Below are 22,904 nucleotides of genomic sequence, written 5' to 3'. Positions count from 1 at the left end.
TAGCAAAATAAAAACACCAGGATTATGTAGAGTGGACACGAACATTTGAAGACCAAAATAACAAGGCTCACAGCAGCAGTCCCAGAGAGAGGGGCCACGGTTTTCCATTGTAAGTCAATGAGAGCCAGGGTCAGTAGGAGCCGGAAGTGTTCACATGCAAACTTCCTATTTGAAATGTTGTGGCTCGCGTTGATTATGTCCATTTATATATACAATCTATGGTTACAGTATTATTGTTTATTATCAATATATTACTTGGCAGCAATATATTGTACTTCAAAATGTGTTACCGCGACAGGTCTATTATCAGGTTGTGTGCTCTCATCGTTTCTCTCAGTTTTTATTAACAAAATTTGTTCTTTTTTCTTTTCAGGATATTTGACCGTTACCATAGAACCGCTCCCTCCTGTAGTCGTCGGCGAAACTGTCACCCTCAAATGCAACTTCAAAACGGACGGCAGGCTTCGGGAGATTGTTTGGTACAGGGTGAGTAATTCCTATGCCATTTTCAGTGCCATTAACCACAGACGACTCTGTGGGACTAGCCCTGTATCTCTTCTTAACTACATACTGTCCCGGGCCAATAGAAACATCACTCCTTTATAGCTCGGTTAGACAAATAATCACGCATTGTCAACCGTCGATTGTTAGGGAACAGCCCGTTATTGGGAGCAGCTGTATGGCATGCATCATTGGGTGTCTGCATGTTGGAGATTTTATTTCTCAATCCATTGGTCATCGCCATCATTTCTTAATGGTTAACAGCTGGCGACTCAATAGTGATTAAATTCCCAGTTGGTGTAGTACACTGCTCAAGTACCACCAGCAATTAAATGGCTGTTGAAGAACAATAAAATCTGGTGTTGGATCAAAACTCATCCCGAGTTCATTGGGGGCATAAATTTGGGGATTGTGGGGGATAATCTTCTTAAAGTCGAGGCACAATCAGATATGCAATGGATTAGGAAGAACTCTGAAGTGACAGTGACAATTCTGTTTGTGAAGGGGAGCTGAAGCGAGGCTCAGAACGACTATGACTAAAACCATTACCCCTAATGTACTTCTATATGGTTGAGGCACACACAAGACTAGAGTTTCTGATGCAGGGCTGTCACAGAGTGTTCACAAAGGTCTTTAGCAGTGGTGGAATGTAACAGAGTGCAAGTAGTAAAGTGCATTACTTAAAGGTTGTATAGAGGATTTTCCAAGGAACGAGAAATCCAGCGACTGTTTGTCCTTTTTCAAATGTTGCGCATGCGTGAAACCACCCCCCTCCCCTACAGCTCCTACGTAGAAACGCCTCCTCCCTCCTCCACCTTACGCCAGAAAGTACTCATCGCTGCACATGACTTGTAAACAACTAACTACAGTGTTGGTTAGGCAAGGTGGAGAAGTGAGGAGCGGGGGGAGGGGGTGCGCGGAGATTCCGTGCGCAAAAAAGAAGTGAGGAGCAGCGAGAAGAGCGAAACGGGGAGTGGGGAGAGGAGCAGTAAGCGGTGCAGAGAGGGGTCCGCGGAGATTCAGTGCGAATGAAGCTACTACTACAACACGCAGCAGCAAGCGGACTCTTTCTTTGCATTGAAAATTACGTTTTCAGACACAGGATATTGCATTCGTGTCTTGAGAAACGTTTGTCTCGCTCTTGGAAATAAAGTACGTTTTCATAATAAGAAGAAATTTCCTGTCCAGGAGTAATTTGTGGACCAGTGCGTCAGTCTTTAGACCCTGCGTCTGCTTCAGTCGCGCCATCGCTGGAATGAATCTACAAGAATCACCTTAGTTTGGCTTCGCTGCTTTTCCCCTTGTCTTCTTCTTTCAGCGACCTCAAAAACAGACTTTCTTTTGCAGCGAACTGCTCCTGGATTCTTTTCTGCCATTGCAACAAACTGTGCGAACTGTGAGGAAGACATAGGTCAAAAAAGCCGCTAAGAACTGTTGCGTCTGTGGACTGCGTGACAGTCGTATGTAAACCACATAATGGCAGCGTGCAGGCAAGTCAGTTACACTAGAAACGTAGGGAGATTGATTGACAGCCTGTCAGCGAACAGATAACGAGGCAGTGTTGTTATCTATTGGCAAATTGTTTAAAAATGTTTAGCCCCACCACGTCCAGTTGATGAATTTTTATTCTCTTTTTTTTGGTCATCATAATTACAAGGCTACTGCATCTCTATAATCTATCATTGACAATTTAAAACAAAAAAAATCCTCCATACAACCTTTAAAGGCGCATTATGTAACTTTTCTGGTGGAAGGTCCATCAAGTGCTTCTTTGCTGCTCTGTGGAGATGTCATTGCTCTGCCCGACATGTTCCACATTATGACATTATACAGCTCATTCTTTACAGTTATTAAATTATAGGAGGTTTAGCTCAAAAATACCTAGAAAAACAGGATTTCTGACTGTAAGCCTCTCCACAGACCTGACCTGTAACTTGGTCTGGTTGGATTACGTTACAAACTACATTTTGGGGTGTGTAATCTGTAATCTGTAGGGGATTACATTTTAAAAGTCACCTTCCCAACACTGTTCATAGATGCACAAACAAAAATATACAAAGAAAAACAGCAAGATAGATTCAGCTGTTTCTGCTGAACAGAATTCAGCACAAATCTTTATCGTCTGTATTTTGATCCTTACAGCACGAAATAGCAGTTACTTTAATACTTTTACTTAGGAAGATTTTTTCATCTGACACTTTTACTTTTGTTTGAGCATTTTATTTTCAATTTTACTTTTGCTTAAATAGCAAAATTAAGAACTTCTTCCACCACTGGCCTTTAGACAGTGTACTGAGGCCACGAGAATCAGCAGCAGCACTTAAAGGGCATGACTCCACTTACAGAGATTTAGATGATGAATGTAATATCTGCATGAAGATCATTCTCCTGGGATTGATACAGAAGTGAGATTCATGGAAAAGCCTGTATGATAATGGCTGATGATAATAGGATTTCATTGGCAAAACAAACCTGATTCATAGACAGGCCTGTCACAATAACACATTTTGTAGTACAACTATATACTGCTGAAACTAAACTACAGCTACTGACTACTACTACTGACTACTACTACTGCTACTACACTACTACTACTACTACTACTACTACTACTACTACTACTACTACTACTACTACTACTACTACTACTACTACTACTACTACTACTACTACTACTACTACTACTACTACTACTACTACTACTACTACTACTACTACTACTACTACTACTACTACTACTACTACTACTACTACTACTACTACTACTACAACTACTACTACTACTACTACTACTACTACTACTACTACTACTACTACTACACTACTACTACTACTACTACTACTACTACTACTACTACTACTACTACTACTACTACTACTACTACTACTACTACTACTACTACTACTACTACTACTACTACTACTACTACTACTACTACTACTACTACTACAACTACTACTACTACTACTACTACTACTACTACAACTACTACTACTACTACTACTACTACTACTACTACTACACTACTACTACTACTACAATAACTACTACAACAACTACTACAACAACAACAACAACAACAGAATGTCATACAAGTTTTTAATTCAGCCCTCTACAGCTCTAATCTTACCATATAGCTCCTAAATATCTAAACATTTCCCAGTTGTGCTAAGAAAATGTACAGTGAGAAATACTGACCCCCCCAAAAATATTTCTCTAGCTTTCATATATTGAACAATAAGTTGATATACTAATAGTAATTATTATAACATTTGTAGAGCTTATTCAATTAATTACCGTGCTGCTTGTTTTCTATACAAATTAGGTCAGGTGCCATTTCTGGTGCCAAACAGTGGAATAAGTGTCAAATATTTAATCAAATATTTGCAAAAGGGTTCGTGACGTGATGCCCATTTTTTGGTGTAATCCTTTTAAATTACTTTCTAAATCATTTTCTTCATCCTCCAAAATTTAACTCAAATGAGCACAAATATAAATTACAAATATAAATTGCATATTGTTTTAGTTATTTCAGTTTTTGGAATTTCAACAAATACAAACATACAAACAAAGAAAAACAACAAAACACTCAAATGTCTTGCAATATGACTAACACTTTTCTTTAAAAAATCCTAGATTCAGTCACTTGTGTCAGAGACAGTTCATAAAGGTATTGGCGTAAAGGGAAGCAAGTATATATTATTTAATAACATTACACCTTTATTGCTGCTTTCAATCCAATCCACTTTATAGCACATTTTATGAACATGACAGTTTCCAAAGTGCTGCACAGACAAATTAATACAATTAAAGACAAAAAAAAAGTAAATCATATTTAAAAACAATAATTAAAAAGTGTTAAAATCCATAAAGCTAAAAAATGATAAAATAAATAAAAGACATAGGACCACACAACTCACATGGTGTTAAAAGTCAGAAAGTAAAAGTGGGTCTTAAGACGAGACTTAAAACACTCCACTGTGGGGGCTGTTCACACGTGGAGGTGCAGAGCGTTCCAGAGCTTAGGGCCGACCACAGAGAATGCCCTGTCCCCCCTGTTTTTAAGTCTCGTTTTAGGCACCATGAGCTGGAGCTGGCCCTCGGACCTCAGCGAGCGCGCGGGGGAGCAAATCTGGATGAGGTCCAAGACATAATGTGGGGCCAGTCCATTCAAAGCTTTAAAAACAAACAACACAATCTTAAAATCCATTCTAAATTGAACAGGAAGCCAGTGCAAAGACACAAGGATCGCTGTGATATGTTCTTGTTTTTTGGTTCCTGTTTAAAGTCGTGCCACGGAATTCTGGACTAACTCCAGATGGGAAAGTGCGTTTTGAGAGATGCCGTGTAAAGTGTGTTGCTTTAAATGTAAAAAAAAAAAGCTATAAGCAGGTTATTGCTGTGATCCAGAGGGTGTACTCCAGTGTGACAGCAGTATTTCCTAAGAAAAGCACAATTCTAATCGGACAGTTACTTTTTTTAAATTATTAAATCAATAATACAGACATGTTAAGTAACTCATTCCAATTTTTTTAACATGGCAAATTATAGTATAGTGAATATCCAGCCGGGTGACAGGAGAGCTCACACACAGGGCATGTTGAATGTCTAAAATCAGAAGAGTTACACAAAACAATGATGTGATGTTTGTAGGAAGGCTTCTTTATTGTTATTAAACTGATTAGTTTTTGAAAATATGTGTTGTATTTTCCTACAAATCCGTGTCAAATCGCAGGACAGAAAAAAAGGCTTTACACCTCCAAACGTCAAGTACCCAAAAACACTATTAGGCCTGTTGCAGTGTTGCTTTTAACTATTCTCTACAATCAGCAGACACATATTACATTTCTAGCAGTGTTCTTGTTGTTGCTGTAGTGGAATAGAGCTTCCTCCCACGCAGTCTTTAATGAGTTTCACAGAGTTTCACAGCTTCTCACACCTCCCATGTTCTATCATATTGTCTCATCGTAGCTAATGCTGACCTTTCAAGGTGGGAAACATGCAGATTTATGGCCCCCCGCACCTCACCTCAGCAACATTGATCAATTTAACTGCAGTAACAATTTCATTTCATCAGGACACAAACGGCATGGGGCTTTTTGGCTTATATTCCTTCCATTTAGCTTTATGTAGGATTAGGTTCATGTAAGACACTTAATCAATAGACGCAGTGTTTGCACTCATGTCTTTGTGATTTAATAATAATATCATACACTCTCTTAGATATTATTTCACTTAGTTGCTTAATGCCAGGGGTGGGCGACATGCCAAAAAATTCATATAATAATTTTCTAAGAGCCAGATCACATGATGGAGACTGACCAATAGGAGAAGTGGGGAGAGGAAATTGTATTGAGTTTGAGTATGAAACAAAACAAAACAAAACAAACAAAAAAAAGAAGTACTTATGATATAGTCCAATTTTGTTTTTATTATATATGTATTTTTAAAACAGAAATAGCCTTTTGTCACAGGGTTACGATTCAATTGTTATCTCCATATCGAACAGGCCAACTTAAAGGGCACATATTACACTATTTTCTGATATACAGTATGTTATGTTGTTTCCTCATCACAAACATTCCTGGAGTTGTTTTGTTTCACACCTACATCGTGTTTCACAAGTCCTCCACCCTGCAATTTCATGTGATAATACAGGATATGCTCAACTGTGCTTTTAAACTCCTTCATTATTGTCAGCTGGAAACTTTCAGCCCTGAAATTACCCATTGCTGCTGAACTAAAGGTAAAAAGTAGCTGTTAACATTAGAACTACCGCTCCGCTACATGACATCACAAGTTGGAACAGTGCGTATTGAGCTTTGGAGATGTACACAGACCAATAATGGAGGATTATTCAAACTCAAGGGATGTTTTTGAGGAGGTAACATTCTAACATGGCTTACAGAAGTAATGTAGCTGGCATCTAGTGGTGTGAACACAACAGGGATGGGTCCACTTATTTAATTACATATGATAGCTTTAATGCTGCTGAAAAATGCAAAACTATTTCCAGGTTATGTTCTTTTGTGTACAGCTCTGGTATCCCTAACTCTGTAATAGCTCAGTCTGTCTGCGGAACAGCTCCCCTTGAAATGATTTGGGAAGGCGGGGGGCTCTCAGCAGTCAATCACAGCGACGATCTTTCATACAATAGCTAAACAATAAAATGCTTCAATTGTGTGTGTGTTTTTCTTTTTTTTTTTTTTTTCGGTCAATAAAAAGCAAAATAAATGCTGCCCTTTCAGCTTCTGCCATTTTGTAAACCATTATCTTTAAACCTTTAATTGTTCCTCTGCACTAAAATTATGAATCCAAACCAATCAGCAAAAATCTTTGTGGATTTTTATGAGTTTGAAAACTAAAATCTGTTAACAATACACTTATGTATGGCAACATAAGGATAACACCAGGTTAACCCCATTTGAAACTATAGGCCCAGTAATGTTAACATTGTAAACTAGGGACGGGCATTCGATGACATTTTCTTAATCGATCGTCGGAAGAATTAACGATCGATTATCGATTAATCATTAACGTTTTTATATTAAAATGATCATCATTATTATTACTATCTGCACTACTAATAGCATAAATAAGCATAAATAAATTCAACTTTATGACATATAAACCGTAACGACTCTTGCCCGTTTGACATTATAATGTGTTTAATTCAGTTTTGTTCAACTCTCACAGAAACGAAACTTAAAACCGCATCGCTAATTTGCATAAACTAAGCAAAGATAAAAATACAGCTTTGTGTCGCTGATGTGGTTCAACTTCTGTTGGATTAAAAGACCTGACTCAGGTGAATACAGGTTAGTGTGACCATATTTGCGTTTGTCAAAAACCAGGACACCGTACGGGGGGAGGGAGGTGGGGACTCGTCATCCACATTGCGCGACTCTCACCTGGCAAAACTATACACTGTGTGCACATGGCCTCACACTTGTCCCGACCAAACAAAAAGCGTGGAATTTCTTGTACAAATCATCGTTAAATGTGCATTTGTGCTTCGGTACGTTGCAGACTGACCGACTGTTTGCGTCTCGCTCCTTCTGAGTGCAGACAGCTACATGTACGGACCCCTGTTTGGTCACACTACGCGGTACTACTTCGGTTTGTCAATTAAAATTAACGTAATCGATGAAATTCTTAATGATCAATTATCGATTAATCGACTAATCATGCCCATCCCTATTGTATACACATTATTTGTACTAGTCTATGCCCTAAAAAGCACTGTGAACAGGTTCTGTATTAAGTGGAACACAGAAAAGATTTATGTAAATGTGTCCCATCTCACTAGCCCTTACCATAGCACATTGCAGCTGATAAATTATAAATCAATTAGCTACAGTCGGCTGCCAAAGTTTCTTTAATCTCTGTCTTTTATTTCACTAAATACTGTTGACTCCTCATTTCAGCTCCTGTTTAAATGGAAGCGGGCGTGATACTCACCTAGGGAATGCCTTATCTAATCGAAAAGCTTGGCCAATTTGACAGTGGGCTGAATAAACGGAATATTTCAGCAGGAGCTCATTTGGTACAGCCGTTCTTCCACATGGTGTTTGAGGATATTAAATACTTAACCCATGCAGACCACTTTTGTATTCACCCTTAGTTTTAGTTTGTACTTAAGATGGCCTCTGATCTCCGAGAACCTCACACAGCATGCAACCAAGTAATGGAAATGAAAAAAAAAAAAACTACGAATAACAAAACTTATTCAAATGTTATGCTTTGTTTTACTTCTTTTAGAAACTAGGACTTCAGATTTCAACATTCTAACTTTCAATAATAGCATATTTAATACAGATGGCACTGAAAAAAAAAAATGCATATTGTATTATTAAAATGCAGAGTTTTGTTGTAGTTTAAAGACTTCTGTCTATGGGTCAAGTCACTAATATGAACAGATACAACATTTATAAATTTACCTTTTGACTACCATACAATCATTAGAGAAAACTATCTCCCGCCCTCCACTTGGAAGTATTACATAATCACATTTTAGAATCTGAAAAGTACAATTACTTGAGGACTCAGGAGGTGGAGACCCTTGTCACCACTATTGGATTTACACCTTCAAAACTTAGTTCAATAAAGTACAATATGAAAAATAATGAAGATTTGCAGTGAAATAGGGAATATCACAGTTACTAAACCTGGCACATAGATCAAACTCCCACTGTTAACCAATGATAAAATACAAGAGTTAATATGTACTACATTATTACTTTTTTAATAAAATATTATCTATACACATGCATTATTAAACAGAAAGTACAAGGTGCCAAGAATAGTATAAAAAGCTTGAATAAATGCATGATATAGGACCTGTAATATAGAAGATGTCGTCTGTACAGAATTCTGAAAGAGTTGAATTAAGAAGCACTTTAAGAGTGTTGATAATAGTGTGGTAATTTAAAGATCTGCTATGTAACTTTTCTGGTTGGAGATCCATCCCCTGCTTGCCTCCACGGAGCTGTTTTTTCTTGGCCTCGCATATTCTCCATTGTGTTTATTTTGCATTTGCAAAAGTTTTTATTGCACAGACACATCTTGGAAAATATTCTTACTTTAAGCAGACTTTGACCTACAAGTGGCTCCTGTTTGGTTCGAGATCAATAAGTTCAGTGCCATACTGCAGAACATCCTAGGTAAATAACATCTCCACTGAGACATGTATGCAGACCCTTTCACCAGAAAAGTTACATAGTATTTATACTGTAATGTAGATTTTCAATGCCGTTATGCTATACACTGTTATGATGCAAATGGATGACATAAATCTTCATCTGACAAAAGATCTAACAAAAAATGTTAAGAGCCTCATCTTCGTTTTATCCATTTGATGCATTCACTGGTCCCTGGTAATGCCTCTCAGTGTAGTTTACTGAAGATGACACAAAATTAGCCGCACAAAAAGACCAGGCAAATGAAAGAGTGTGCTGAGTGCTTGCTGGTAATGGAGTATGTGAAGCCCTGCCGCCAATGGTCCAGCAGCACATCTGAAAGACGCTAGCATGTGTGGAATGGTTATAGCCTTAAAGTGTTAAAAATTATGGTAAACAAACACAGATCTTTAAAACCCTAGAGTGAATCCTCCAAGTACCACATAAATGTCTTATAAATGTCCAGAATAAATGATATGTTTATGTAGTCACTAAAAGAGCCTGTGCAGTTACAGTGCATGTAAATACAACAGCTGCTTTCTAAAGAATCAGGAATCAGGAATAGAACACATTTTTTCATTTGATCAATTTATCCCATGGCCCTGACTTCTGAAGGGCAGTGAAAGTGCAGTTTCCTCATTTTTTGTCATGCTCACTGTTTCATAGAGTCTAATGGCAAAAGGTAGGATGGTGTAACCTTATATTTTGAGTTGGCATTAAAAAACAAAAAACAAGTGAAATCATCCATCCTTGACCAAAGCATTATGTTGTATGTATAGTATTATGTTAAAATCCTAATAACAAAATGTATAGTCTTATTTGTTGTTTTGGTTTTTGTTTACAGCTGTTTTTGGGTGGATTTGCTCTCTATGGATCGTCATCCTTTCTAAAACATGTCTGTGGGCGGAGATTTAGCACACTGAACAAGATGTTGTAGTGTAGCTTAAATGATGGTGCATTGAGAAGCAGGCTGGGGCCCCTGCTGTGCCTGTCCTTTGAGCTCTTTATGCCATGTTAATGAACATATACCTCCATATAGGGCATCCCCTGGTGGGTGTGTGTGGAGCTGCAGGCAGTGAGTCTGTCTGCTGCCTGTTGAGTTGTGCACTATATAATGCTTAATGTGATTGTGTGGATCAAACGGCACATGCACTGCTCATTACAAAAGGCTCCCTGTGTCTGACAGGTCTGTGCAGGGGCCTCGCTAACACTGCAGCACTGTGTCGTGCTGTAAGCTGAGCAGCTTCTCTTTACTTTACTCTCTTCATTTCATTTACACCACAGGCACATTTTGTGTCAACACTAATCTCTATATGTGATAATAACCTATAACCTAAAAACAATAACAATAACCTAAAAACTAAGAATAAAATATTTGTCCTCTGGCAAGCAGCAGGCGGCAACTGAGTGCTGCTCTAACAGATTTTCTAACTTCCTTCAACTTTGTATTCTGTGATGAATTACATATAAATATATTTTGGATAAATATGTAAATGAGGACAGTGCAGTGTTTTCCTAATTGATTTTACCTTATATGAAAAAACAGTTTTATACACACTCACACAAAATGAAAGAAAATTAAAAAAAAAGAATTATTCCATTCATGTTTCATTATTTGCCAAAATATAACAATAAACAGTATTGCAGTTTATATTTGTTTGCGTTTGCAATCACCAGCTCAATCTCAAATGTTGATGAAGCACTGATTTGTCAAGTGTACTGTAATTATTGTTTTAGCCTCTTCTTCGTTAGTACAACAAATCATGTCAATCTAACATTTTGTCACTGCAATACACATCTCCTCTACTTCATCTACAGATACTGGTGACTAAAAGCATTCTTCTCTCATCCGCTCCCACACATGTTGGCTCTGAAGCAGTCACAAATCAATAGTTAATATCAGAAGGACAAGCCACAAAGACAGTAGTTAATTCCGAGCTTGATTGACTTTAATGAAGCCATCTGTGTCCATATATTCTCATCTGCACTCCAGGCTGCTATCAACTCACATTAAAACAATGTTACACCTTATTAGCATTTGTTAATTATATGTTATGCCAAGTCGGTATAGTGGCCTGAAGGCTTGTTGTAGTTCATTCTATTACTCAACGATGGCTGAAGGCGCTTTTTAAAAATATGGCACAGTTGAGCACAAATCCCACTGTTCCTGCTTTTGGAGTTCTTTGGAGTGAACTTAACTTGTATTTTTTTGATATTTGGGTAACTAAATGAACAATCTAAACAAATAAAGCCCATTTTGAACTCCCATCTTACAAATGAACCATGTTACATTCAAGCTGTAAGGTTGGATTGTCGTGCTAAAATGTGTAAAATTAGTTTTTGGCTGTTTATTATGTGCTGAAAATACATCATGTAGTGCACTGATCTGCTTGCACATTGGCACTTGTGAGTGAGAGTACTTGTACAGGGCCAAATATGACACAGTGACTTGCTTTCATCAGAAATTCAGGCGTGCACGATGTTTCCCTCTTAGCTCCATTATCTGCTTCCCTCAGCTGCAGTGTCTCAGTTGTGTTGAGTGTTTGCTAGATGCCTTGGACAACAGAGTCACACTCACACTTGTATTTGGAAACACTGCTATAATAGTTCTCCATAGTCCACAGTTGTATTTGGAAACACTGTTATAATAGTTCTCCATAGTCAGTGGTGACCTGACGACAAGTGCACTGCTGAAGTTGGGTGCAGTTATTCTGAGTGTTCTGGTGTGGGCCGCCTGTGCCCACAGCTCTTCCTTTGCCTCTGGTGAGGTTTTACAGATTTACTTGTGGCCCACATTTTGACAAATCTCATTACAGCCGTCGACACTGTCAATGCTGCATATAACAGCTATGCAAATGACTTATCGGTCGCCACACTTCCCCAAGAAATATAGGAGTGCATTACCTAAGGCGAGTGTGTCATTGGATTTAGTGCAGGCGGTTTCTGCCCATATGGCACCCCCGAATGCGAATTATAGAGCGGACTGAAGGAAGAGTTTTTTGTACCCAGTAATCCTTTCTCTTGACTGTGGAGAGACAACAGGGGGTGTCATATGTTAAATCCAAGTTTAAAATCTTCTAGACAGGGTTGCCCCGGCAACTGGAATCAGAAGTGTGAATGCTCAGTATGTGCACAGTGTACATCTGTGGGTGCTGGAGAGACCAACTTCCTGCTGTTTTATCCCCTTGTGGAATCATGTCTTTGAAAACAATGTTTACATCAGGTAAGGTATAGTGCTTTTATAGTATGGATGTTTGCATAGTGCATGGGATTCTCTTGCCTGGTTGCATTAGCTATGTATAGTGAAGATACTGTATCTCAAAAGTGATTATTTTCTAAACAGATTTTCTGATATCATTTAGTTAGAAAGCACTACTAACAGTTCCTAGTCCTGAAAGAGAAACACTACTTTTTCATGTATCTGTGTTCATCTGCCCTAAGGCTTTGTGCAATGAAGTCTCTGGGCAGCAACATGATGTGATTTTGTGGAGGAGTCCCTCTTTCAACCTTCACCAAGGCGTTTGTTTTTTCTACTTGTGTATTCTCTGGCGGAGGTCTAAGGACAGGGGATACTGTTGTGTAACATCTGTTTCTTTCTATGTTTGTTTTCTTTGTCGATGTGAAGTTGTATGAGTGTAAAATGTGCTACGTTATGCTTCTTTAAAGAGTTGCAAAATATGAGCTATGCGATTTAATGTTTATTGTCAGAAATTTAATATACTACAATTGTTTGATTTTATTTGGACTTTCTATGCTAAAACAACAATGCGTATCAGCATAGTAGACCAGAGAGATCCCTGCAGCAGCTCATGTGCAGGTAGCTGTCCATGGTGCTGCCAGAAGGCCTGTCCCAGTCACTGTCCATTGTCCTGATCAGACTCTGTGGCCATGTTCTCAGAGTTTCCAGTGGCTCCTTATTCTAGCTCTGGGACATGCTATAGCTGTACATCCAGTTATATTATAAGGACAGCATCTATTTTTGCCTGTATGTGGTCATTATTTTTCCTCACAGTGGTCTGGGGAACATCCATTGTGACAACTATTTAGTTTTCCTTTTGTTTGCTAATGGGGCTTATGCCCACTGAGTTATTTGGTTAGTACGCCCTATTTGGCAGTGTGGTCTCATGTAGTAGTCAGGGTAGCTATTGAGAACTTGCTTTTAACATTCTAACTTTAACAAATCTTTTTGGAAAGTCTATTTTCAGGACTGAATATATTGAATAATCATAACCATTAAGTGACTGCAGGTAACATGGACTCCTCCACAAGTCCATTTTGTATGAACACTTTTGAATCAAGAGACCACACGCATTATCAACGTGATCAAGACACAATTACACCTTGTACTTACCACTTAGAGAAACGTATACTGTATATGCACTTCCATAATTAAACAGCATGATCTAAACTGGACACTATTTTAGAGAAGTGTTTTACTACATGTGGATAGTTTTAACACCCCACTTCACGGGTAAAGAAGCCATTAAAGTGTGCCACCAGCCCCCTGCGCATCTCTATTAGCCTGCTGTTCCATGCCGAATGTGCAGCCCTGAGGGAATGGGAAATAAAGTGATATGGATCAGTGCGCCACAACCTCCCCTTTGAGGATGTCAGTGGGGCAAATAAGCAGCCTGTTATACATGCAAAGATAATTACACCTTTCATGTCAGCAAACTACTGGATGTGTCCCTTTTTATCCACGAATGCTAATGCCGATGAGGGGCCTAATCACTGAGATCCTTGGAGAGATGGAACTGTGCTGGGGCTGCAGACTCTCTGGTTCTGTTGTGTTTAGTTTTGTACACGGTGGAGTGAATCATTCTTCTCTGTCATCCTACCCACAGGTTGCTATCAAAAAGCACCGGGAGCTAATGATTGAATACCAATTATCCCATGTGAAAATGACACCTATGATTTTTGTCCAAAAATATAATTATGTAATCAACATCATTTTCTCTGCATGCAGGACACATTATTATATCTAATTAGTTTGTATTAATTTTTTATTTACTGTAATGTTTGAATGCTTTTTGTTCTTGTGAAAGAGTCAGATTCCTAAAGTTGTATTCACGCTCTACTATGTATGTGGTAGGAGTTTTCATTCAACACAATATTGTACATTTACAATCATATTTTGGGGATAATTCTGCTTTATGGTTGGTGAATCCCTCAGTCGTCCAGGCCAGGTCCTCGCCATGGATTCTAGGCGAGGAGAACATTCAGTTTGTTGACTGGACAAAAGTTAGTTTGGTTGAAGATGTTTCGCAGCTCATCCAAGCTGCTTCTTCAGTTCTGGTCAGACGCTGGTGGACACTTCCTTATATCTGCAGGGAGGAGCGAACTACACTGAAACTAACACACCTACTTGTTTACAGTTTCTGTTTGTTAGTTATGCCTATTGACCTGTGCAGGGTGTGGGGTTTAATTAGCAGAACAATTCATGTTCATAATGGAGCTTCCACACCTCTGGACCTGACCTGGCTCCACCTGTTGTTCTCTTGTTTGTTTTGATTTAGGTTAGAGTTGTAAATAGGAGATAGATGGTGTCTGAGTCCATTTCTGTTTAGAAAAGGATTCTCTTTCTTAACAAAAATTGTTTCTTTCACTTCCCTCTCAAACCAATTTTTTTCTCTGGCTAAAATCTGTACCTCGCTGTCCTCAAATGAGTGGCCCGTGGCTTTTAAGTGGAGATGTAAAGAAGACTGAGGTCCTGTGTTGCTTCTCATCTGTGTTGGTACATCTCACATAGACGTCGCCAGGTCAGGTCCAGAGGTGTGGAAGCTCCATTATGGCCATGAATTGTTAGATAATTAACCCTCTCCAGGCAGGCGTTGCAGGTTTGCAACAGCTAATTTCCAATTACCTACTTACTCCACATCCATATTTTATGAGCTTTTTTTACTCAGGAGCCTTTTCTCCCATCCATGCTGATAAACGTGGACGATGCAGACTGTGCAAGAATGACTCCACACAAACGGCCTGCCAGAAATGCAAAATACTTTTTTTGTTCACAAAGGATAAAAAAGTCAGGATTGTATATTACTACCCCTATTATAATTTTCCCCAAATATCACATTTTTCCTGATACTAAAAATGTATTTGAGCCTGAGAGGGTTAAACCCCACACCCTGTACAGGTCAATAGGCCCAACTAACAAACAGAAACTGTAAACAAGTAGGTGTGTTAGTTTCAGTGTAGTTAGCTCCTCCCTGCAGATATAAGGAAGTGTCCACCAGCGTCTGACCAGAACTGAAGAAGCAGCTTGGATGAGCTGCGAAACCTCTTCAACCAAACTAACTTTTGTCCAGTCAACAAACTGAATTTTCTCCTCACTTTATGGTTTGGTGTACATATTACTTTTATTGTTGGTTGCCTCTTCACAGATCTGACCTTTAACTTGACCAGGTTTGGTCTTCATGAAGATAGAAAGGTTTAATACCATACTGTAAAAGATTCCAAACAAAGCAATAACATCTCTATGGAGAAATGCATTTGACGGACCCTCCACCAGAAAAGTTACACCATGCACCATTAAAATGTGTTATTGCGACAGGCCTACGTATTTTGATATCAATTTAAAACTAATCAGATTTGCTGTTTCTGCTTAAATACAGATACTTTGATGCTCTCCTAATTTGACAAACACACTTCAGTACTGGATAAAAGATAAAGATATTTTACGTCTCTGGTAAATTATGACTTCAACTTTCTCTTCTATTTATGTTCTTCCAAAAGTAATTGAGTTAGTCTCCAGATCACTATTCCGCTGATACTTCCAGACACAGCTTTGAGAAAATAAAAAGCCCGGGGCTAATCTGGCCTTCTCAAAATCACCTTCTCCAAAAACATAATTTAGTATGAGGCGCCACGGAGCATTGTTTACATCACCGCCTCTCAAACCTGCTGCAATAGAAGTCAACACAGTGAAATACCACCTGCTCTCAGTGAAATAGGAGTTTAAACATGAAATGATTTTCTTTGGAATAATTGCATCCAGTGGTCAATAATGTTACTCTATACCCTAAGGTAAAATCTTTGGTGTATTCTCAATTGGCTAATTTACAGTCCTTGATGATGGATGATGGATAGATGCTAAGATGATGGAGCCATTTCAGAGTGATAAAAATATCAGAACCGTTACCATACCAAAAAACAGATCAAAGAAAATAATTTAGTTTTGAAAGTGAAAAATGCTCAAAATCTCGCCTATGAACAGAAAGACGAAAACTCCCGAATTGTTGGCTGCCTCTACAGTTTGCGCATATCCCTAACTCTGCCATCTGTGCTGTCAACTGACATCAATACAGAGATTATAGGGTAACTCATAGTTCACCACATTGCATAGAGAGGGTTTTATGGTATTATGGAACCTCTAAGAACTCTTGTTTGACACTTATTCCGACACGGCAGTTAAAGGTCCCGTATTACGCAAAATTGACTCTTCATAGCTTCAAGCCATGTTATAATGTTGTTACCTCATCAAAAACATACCTGGAGTTGTGTTTTGTTTCATTCACACAAGTTTGAGTAATTGTGTTTTATACGTCTGAAGTTCTAAATTCTCTGTTCCAGCTTGTGATGTCATGAAGTGGTAGTTTTCAAGTTAATAGCTGCCTTCTGTTCAGTAATCCCAGGGCTGAACTTATCCAAATGATTCTAGTGAAAGTGTATGGACTTTAAAAACACACTGGAGCACTTCTTTTATTACCACATGACATCACAAGGTGGAACAGAGTGTTTTCTGAAGGAAACAAAACACAACTCCAGATATGTTTGTAATGATGAAACAACATTATAACATAAATCAAATACAGCGTGATATGGGCCCTTTAAATAAAAAAAGGCCTTAAAAGAGCAATGATTCATATGCTGTTTTTTTTGTTTGTGTTTTTTGTATTATTTAATCTCAGTCAAGAACATTAACTTCCCAAAGATTTAGAGAACTAACTTTTCTACTTTCTGCAACTTTTAAAACTACTTACCTTTCAGTGTATAGAATTCTCTTAGGAGGTTGTCTTTAATTCATTCTTAAGGCTTCCATTAGACGTATTTGTGAAGAGACATTAAACTCACACCAGGGTTCCTGGTGAGTGGATACTTTGTGCTCCTTTTTAGATGAGTAAAACAGAAAAATTGCGCTAATTCTCCCAATGCTGTGGCTGTTTGTTTCTGACCTGCAAATGTATTTTTGGAACCGACTTCTTAACAATCATTGTTAAAAAATAAGAAGTTATAGTTGCATTTTCTTATTGAATTTTCTTTTTCTCACTGATTTCTTTTGATCAGCTTTCAGTGCAAGCTAACTTGTGATTTTTTATGTGCCATCAGTGTTTTTCTGAATGTTCAAACGTTGGAGAAACTGTGTAATATATTTATATGTTCTCTCTTTTCTAACTCAGCAGATTATTAGAAAGGTCAGGTCAGTGTATTCTGAACATGGTCAAGTTCAGTGTTTGGAGTGCACTTTGCTATTGGAAACTTGGATCTAGACCTGAGTATTTAAGAAAACAGAATGTACTGAACACAGACCAAAACGTTCAGCCTGTTTTGTTCATGTGCACTTGTGCCCTTCTGATGTTACGAGCCTCTTTTAGCTGCAGACAAAACAACTGCACAGATACAGAAAAGGCTCTTTAACTTCAACAATCTGCAGGCTTTGCACATGAGAGGACATTTGCAACTCCCCTTCCTAATAATTTCTCTTGAGGCATAGGCACATGATGGTAGAAGACACATTAGATGATGTAGAAATGCTATCAATGTAGTTTTAATATTGTTTAATGGAAGTATGGCCATAATGGTGTAATATAGTACATCATGTTAAGGTCCTTGAAGAACCATAAGCCAGCTCACCGATCATGAATAACTCTGCTGTGTCTTTATGTTGAGAAAATAAGACACATTTTATAGCGTTCCGCTGAACACATTTGCACATTTTTGCATGAATGCTCAATCTCTGTGGAAATGCTACCTTTGACATGAAGCCCACAGGTATAGCAGAAAAAGCAGCGGCTCAGAATATTAACAGATTTTTTATAAATTTGCTTTTTCAACATAATTATATCACCTGCCCTAGTCTTCCCACAGCCTATAATCAAATTCTTGAACTGTACATGAAAATAATTGAGGTCCACACATTCAGATTTTCATACTGACCTGGCAATGGCGACTTCACAGAGCGCTATCTGATGTGTAAAGAGGAGGGAGTTTCAGTATAACAGTTTTATTCATTTTAGATATGACCATAAATATATAAAAGAACATAACACTTGGAAGTGATCGGATGAAGCACACAGGAAATCAAATGGAATTTAAACACAACATATGTCCAGAACCCAAGCAATGGCAATAAATAATTACAGTTGCTTGGTGTTTAAAAAAAACAAAAAACGTTTCAGTGCAGTAGCAGCAAGACGAGCAGATATTTACCTTGTGGTTCCACACTGTTGAGTTTGTGCTGGAGAGAACTGATCTGTTTCTGATCTCTCAAATTCCACAAGAATACACACAACTATACAACTATACACATCTAATTCAGTCCACTGTCAGACTTCATTGTGACTGAATGTTCGGTATGTTTGTTATTAGAACAAGTACAGTGTTTTTTTTTGTTTTTTTAAGTATATTCCTCATTGTTGTGAATGATGCTCTATAGTCTTTTCTATTGTTCATGAGCTATGCCAAAGTGTTGATGGACTGTAGCCTCAAATACACAAAAAAAACACCCCCCACAAAAGTTACCAGAGCCTTCCCTCTGTCTGAGTAGTGTAGACAAATCCAATGTTTGTATTAATTTATTTGTTTAAGAAAAGGAAGAACAGTGAATACTAGTCAACATTAGTTCCCATCTGCAGACAAGTTAAAACAGAAACACACACTGTTTACACAAAACTGTGATTATAGACTTGTTTTAACACAGAAATAAGAGCAACGTGTGATTTAAGACGAAGAGTGATGCACATTTAGAATCCTATTTGACTGTTTTGCACATACCCCTGTTTTGCACTGATTCAGATTTATCCCAAGTATATGAGCAAACATTGTCTTTCCCCAGTTCTCACATATTGCATAGGTATAAAGTATCAACATGCAGTATGTATATTGCGTGCTGTTGACATTTAAAGGTTGTATGGAGGATTTTTTTTTGTTTCAAATTGTCTATGAAAGTTCAAAATAAAATTATAGAGATGCAGCAGCCTTGTAATTGATGACCAAAAAAAAAAAAAAAGAATGAAAATCCATCAACTGTGGATGTGATGGGGGCAGATAAACATCAGCCAATAGAAAACAACGCTACCTCTTTTTCTATTGGCTGTTGGGTTGTCAATCAAACTCCCTACGTTTCTATCGTCACTGAGTTGTCGACGCGCTGGGATTATGTGGTTTACGTTTACCTCATGCACTGATGCTGTTTACTCAACCAACACAGCGGTTTTTAGCGTCTTTTTCGAACTGTAGCTTCTTCTCACACAGACTTTGTTGTGACGGCAGACAAAAATTCACGACCAGTTCGCCAGAAAAGAAAGTCTGTTTTTGACGTAGCTGAAAGAAGAAGAGAAGGGGAAGAGGAGCGAAGTGTGACAATTGAAAATGGACAAACAGTTGCTGCATTTCTCTTTCCTTGGAAAAATCTTCTATACAACCTTTAATACAGCATTTTATTGTCTTGATAAACAGGAAGAGTGTGTTAGCGTACTAGTTGTTGTTATCTTTATTGTCATTGCAAAATTCTGCACTGAAGTTGTAAAAATACTCATTGTGGTGACTAATTAGAATGCATAAGGTAAGTGAGGGATATAATTGTGCCTTATTTGACACCAGTCTCTTGTTGTTTTTATTGCTACTCATTTAGAATTTATTATTACCATTTTTATATTTTTTACTCTTTGTTATTGTAATATAATGTGATGTATGAGCTACAATGTGCAAGTAATTTCCCTTGTGGATCAATAAAGTTTGTCTAAGTCTGAGCAATAACTTTGGCCCACTTACAACTGTGCAAAATGGACTTGTTCTGTTTTCACATTTTTAAGACAGTAAAAATCAGGTACATTACTTTTAGTATATTTGACGTAAAATAAAATGCAGCGTTGATTTAAAGAGCCTCACATTTTATGAACCCGCTGCTCATTTCTTTGTAATACATGGGCCCATCACTAGAATATAGCTGAACTTTGAATAATGTCACACTGTCTCCCTCTGCATTTCCTAAACGATAGGTCCGGCTGACCCGCACACCAATCAGCCCTCTAATATGGACTGCGCTCACTTGTGCCTGTGCCAGTGCTGCAGCGGAGGAAAAAACAATTAGAGAAAAATACTGTCCCTTCCCACCGGGCTTAATGCGTGTGAAGAGAGATAGGTTTTGTAATAGATTTTTGTGGGTGTAAAATGAGATGCTGACCTCTGGGTTGGGAGACACTCAAAGACATCAGAGGAGCGGGACAGCATACTCCCAGTGGGGCTAAGGGAAATTCATCCTGGACATCATTCTCTGGCCTTGTGCGAAGCTACGGGCGGCCATGACAGCTCGCCGCTCGCTCTTATTGCCCCGCGAGAGTCCGGCGAGGGTGTTCAAAGTCAAGCAATCAAGCTCTCTTCTAGACGCCGGGGAGACCTGGGAAATTGACACGGGGTTTGTAGGTCTCGGAGTAACAGGGGTTGGTGTTGTTAATCATGTCCATTCTGACGGATTAATGAAAAACTACCTGTGAAGAATCGGCACCAGGGAGGGCCGCTATAGACGCACGGGGCGGCATTTTGAAATAACTGATATCATTGTGAGGGTTGTTAACAGAGAGGCAAAATGCATTGTTGTGAATTTCAATGTGTTTTTTGTTTTGTTCCTCACAGGGGCAGCATTCAAATAAGTACAGTGTCCCTTGCAGTTCCACATCTATAAAAAGTTGTAAGTGGTACTGATGATGACAGTTTGGACTGCTTGTGACTATAGGGATGCACTGACCCAGCTTTTTTTGTTCTGATACCGAGGTCCATACTTTGCCTTTAAAGGTTCACTATTTAACTTTCAATGGATACGACAGTATGACATTAAACAGTTCTACCTTACCTTTATCCAGTTGCAGGTGGTTTTCTAGCTCAAACCTACCTACAAAAACACTCATTCTGACTGTGATGAGGTTGCCTCTCCGTAGATCTTACCTGTAACTTGGCTAGTTTGGTCTCCATGGACGTGGAATGTTTTAATACCATACTGTGAAACATTTCAGACAAAAGCAATAACCCTCCACCAGGAAAAATTACACAATGCATCTTTAATTATCAGCCGGTACTAGTGTAGGGCCTAAAAATAGTAGGGATAGAAAATGTATTTCCATTAACAGCAAAAGGTTAAAATAAATAAATAAATAAATACATTTTGATTATTATTATTTATTTTTTTTATCTAACTGAAATAGGCTTGATAAAAATTGTACTGAATTTGAAATGTTTTAAAACCTGAAAAATGAAACAAAACTTGTGGATCAAACTGTGCTCAGTACTGAATGTATGATGAGAGCTGATGTAGAAGGTTTGCTGCTAACCTGAGGACATGTATTTTGCACTGCACCGTGCGAGACAGAGAGGGCAGTAAATAAGTAGAGTGACAGTAGCTCAGGTGGTACAGCGTTTGTGTTGGTAGAGGTTGGTGGTTCAAATCCCTATCTCGACATAAACATCATTGTTTGAGTGGTCAAATCCACTGACCCACAGGTTGGCTGGTGTGATTCCAACTCCCACAGATGAATGCTGTTGTTGTGTCCTTGGACAAGACACTTAACCTACCTCGCCCCCAGTGTCTGCGTACACTGGTGTATGAATGTGTGTGTGAATGTGTGAGTGGTTCCTTGTTGTAAAGCACTTTGATCACCTTGAAGATGGAAAAGCGCCATGTAAAAATGTGACCATTTACCATACATAGAATTATGGTCTGGCGAGTTTATTTTTGACAGTATGCGTCATTCGTTTGATGCTTTGTAATGGATGTTTTACCATTTCCTTTTTATACATTGTTCCTGTTTTTGAGAGGTTTTTGAAGATGGTATGAGTCATACCTAAGTCTCAAAATGTTGTTGTTGTTGTGTTTGTTTGCTTGTTTGTTTGTTTGTATAATAGTAATAATCTGTGGTAGATTTTGGGCTAGTTGAGTATGGTTCACATTTTGACCCATCAGAAGGAGGCAAAACTGGGCTCCTCATGTCACTGTTTGAAACTATGCCAAGCATTATATTAGTATTACATTACCTTTACCAAAATCGTTGTTGTTATATAATTAACATTTTGCTGTATTCATCAAGGTTAATATGTGAGATTGCACCCTGTTCAAATCATATAGCCATCTTCATTTTTGATGCAATAAATATGTACACTACCATTCAAAAGTTAGGACCTACCCTCCAATTCTTCTTCTTTCGACATTTTATATACATACAGAAGTGATCAAATATATGAAGTAAGATCAATGGAATTATATTAACTCTTTATATATAAATCCTCAAATTAGCCACCCTAAAAATAAAATAAAACCTAAAAAGTAGTAAACATACACAAATTGATGGTGAGTCCAAAACTTTTGACTGGTTTTGCAATTCATATTCACTTTGCTATCTTAAGAATTGATAGAATGAGTACATATTAGAACCTATGGCCTTTTGATTCAGCTGGGACAGACCATAATGTTTTTCTGACAGATCAATATCACTCAGCAGTAAAAGGCATTAGCA

The 22,904-nt window shown here is 38.2% G+C and overlaps 1 protein-coding gene across 1 annotated transcript in view; it reads left to right on the top strand.

Moving 5' to 3' along the window:
* The window catches only part of igsf21a (immunoglobin superfamily, member 21a), a 260,409-nt gene that overhangs the window by 89,522 nt on the left and 147,983 nt on the right, over positions 1 to 22,904 (top strand). Inside the window, 1 exon segment of the mRNA XM_055160688.1 lies at positions 374 to 486. Within this exon segment, the coding sequence (XP_055016663.1) occupies positions 374 to 486 (113 nt within the window).

This window comes from Boleophthalmus pectinirostris, unplaced genomic scaffold, assembly GCF_026225935.1.
Source record: "Boleophthalmus pectinirostris isolate CB_2022bp ecotype Guang Dong unplaced genomic scaffold, ASM2622593v1 HiC_scaffold_3, whole genome shotgun sequence".
Lineage (NCBI taxonomy): Eukaryota > Metazoa > Chordata > Actinopteri > Gobiiformes > Gobiidae > Boleophthalmus > Boleophthalmus pectinirostris.
This window is presented reverse-complemented; position numbering and strand designations above follow the sequence as displayed.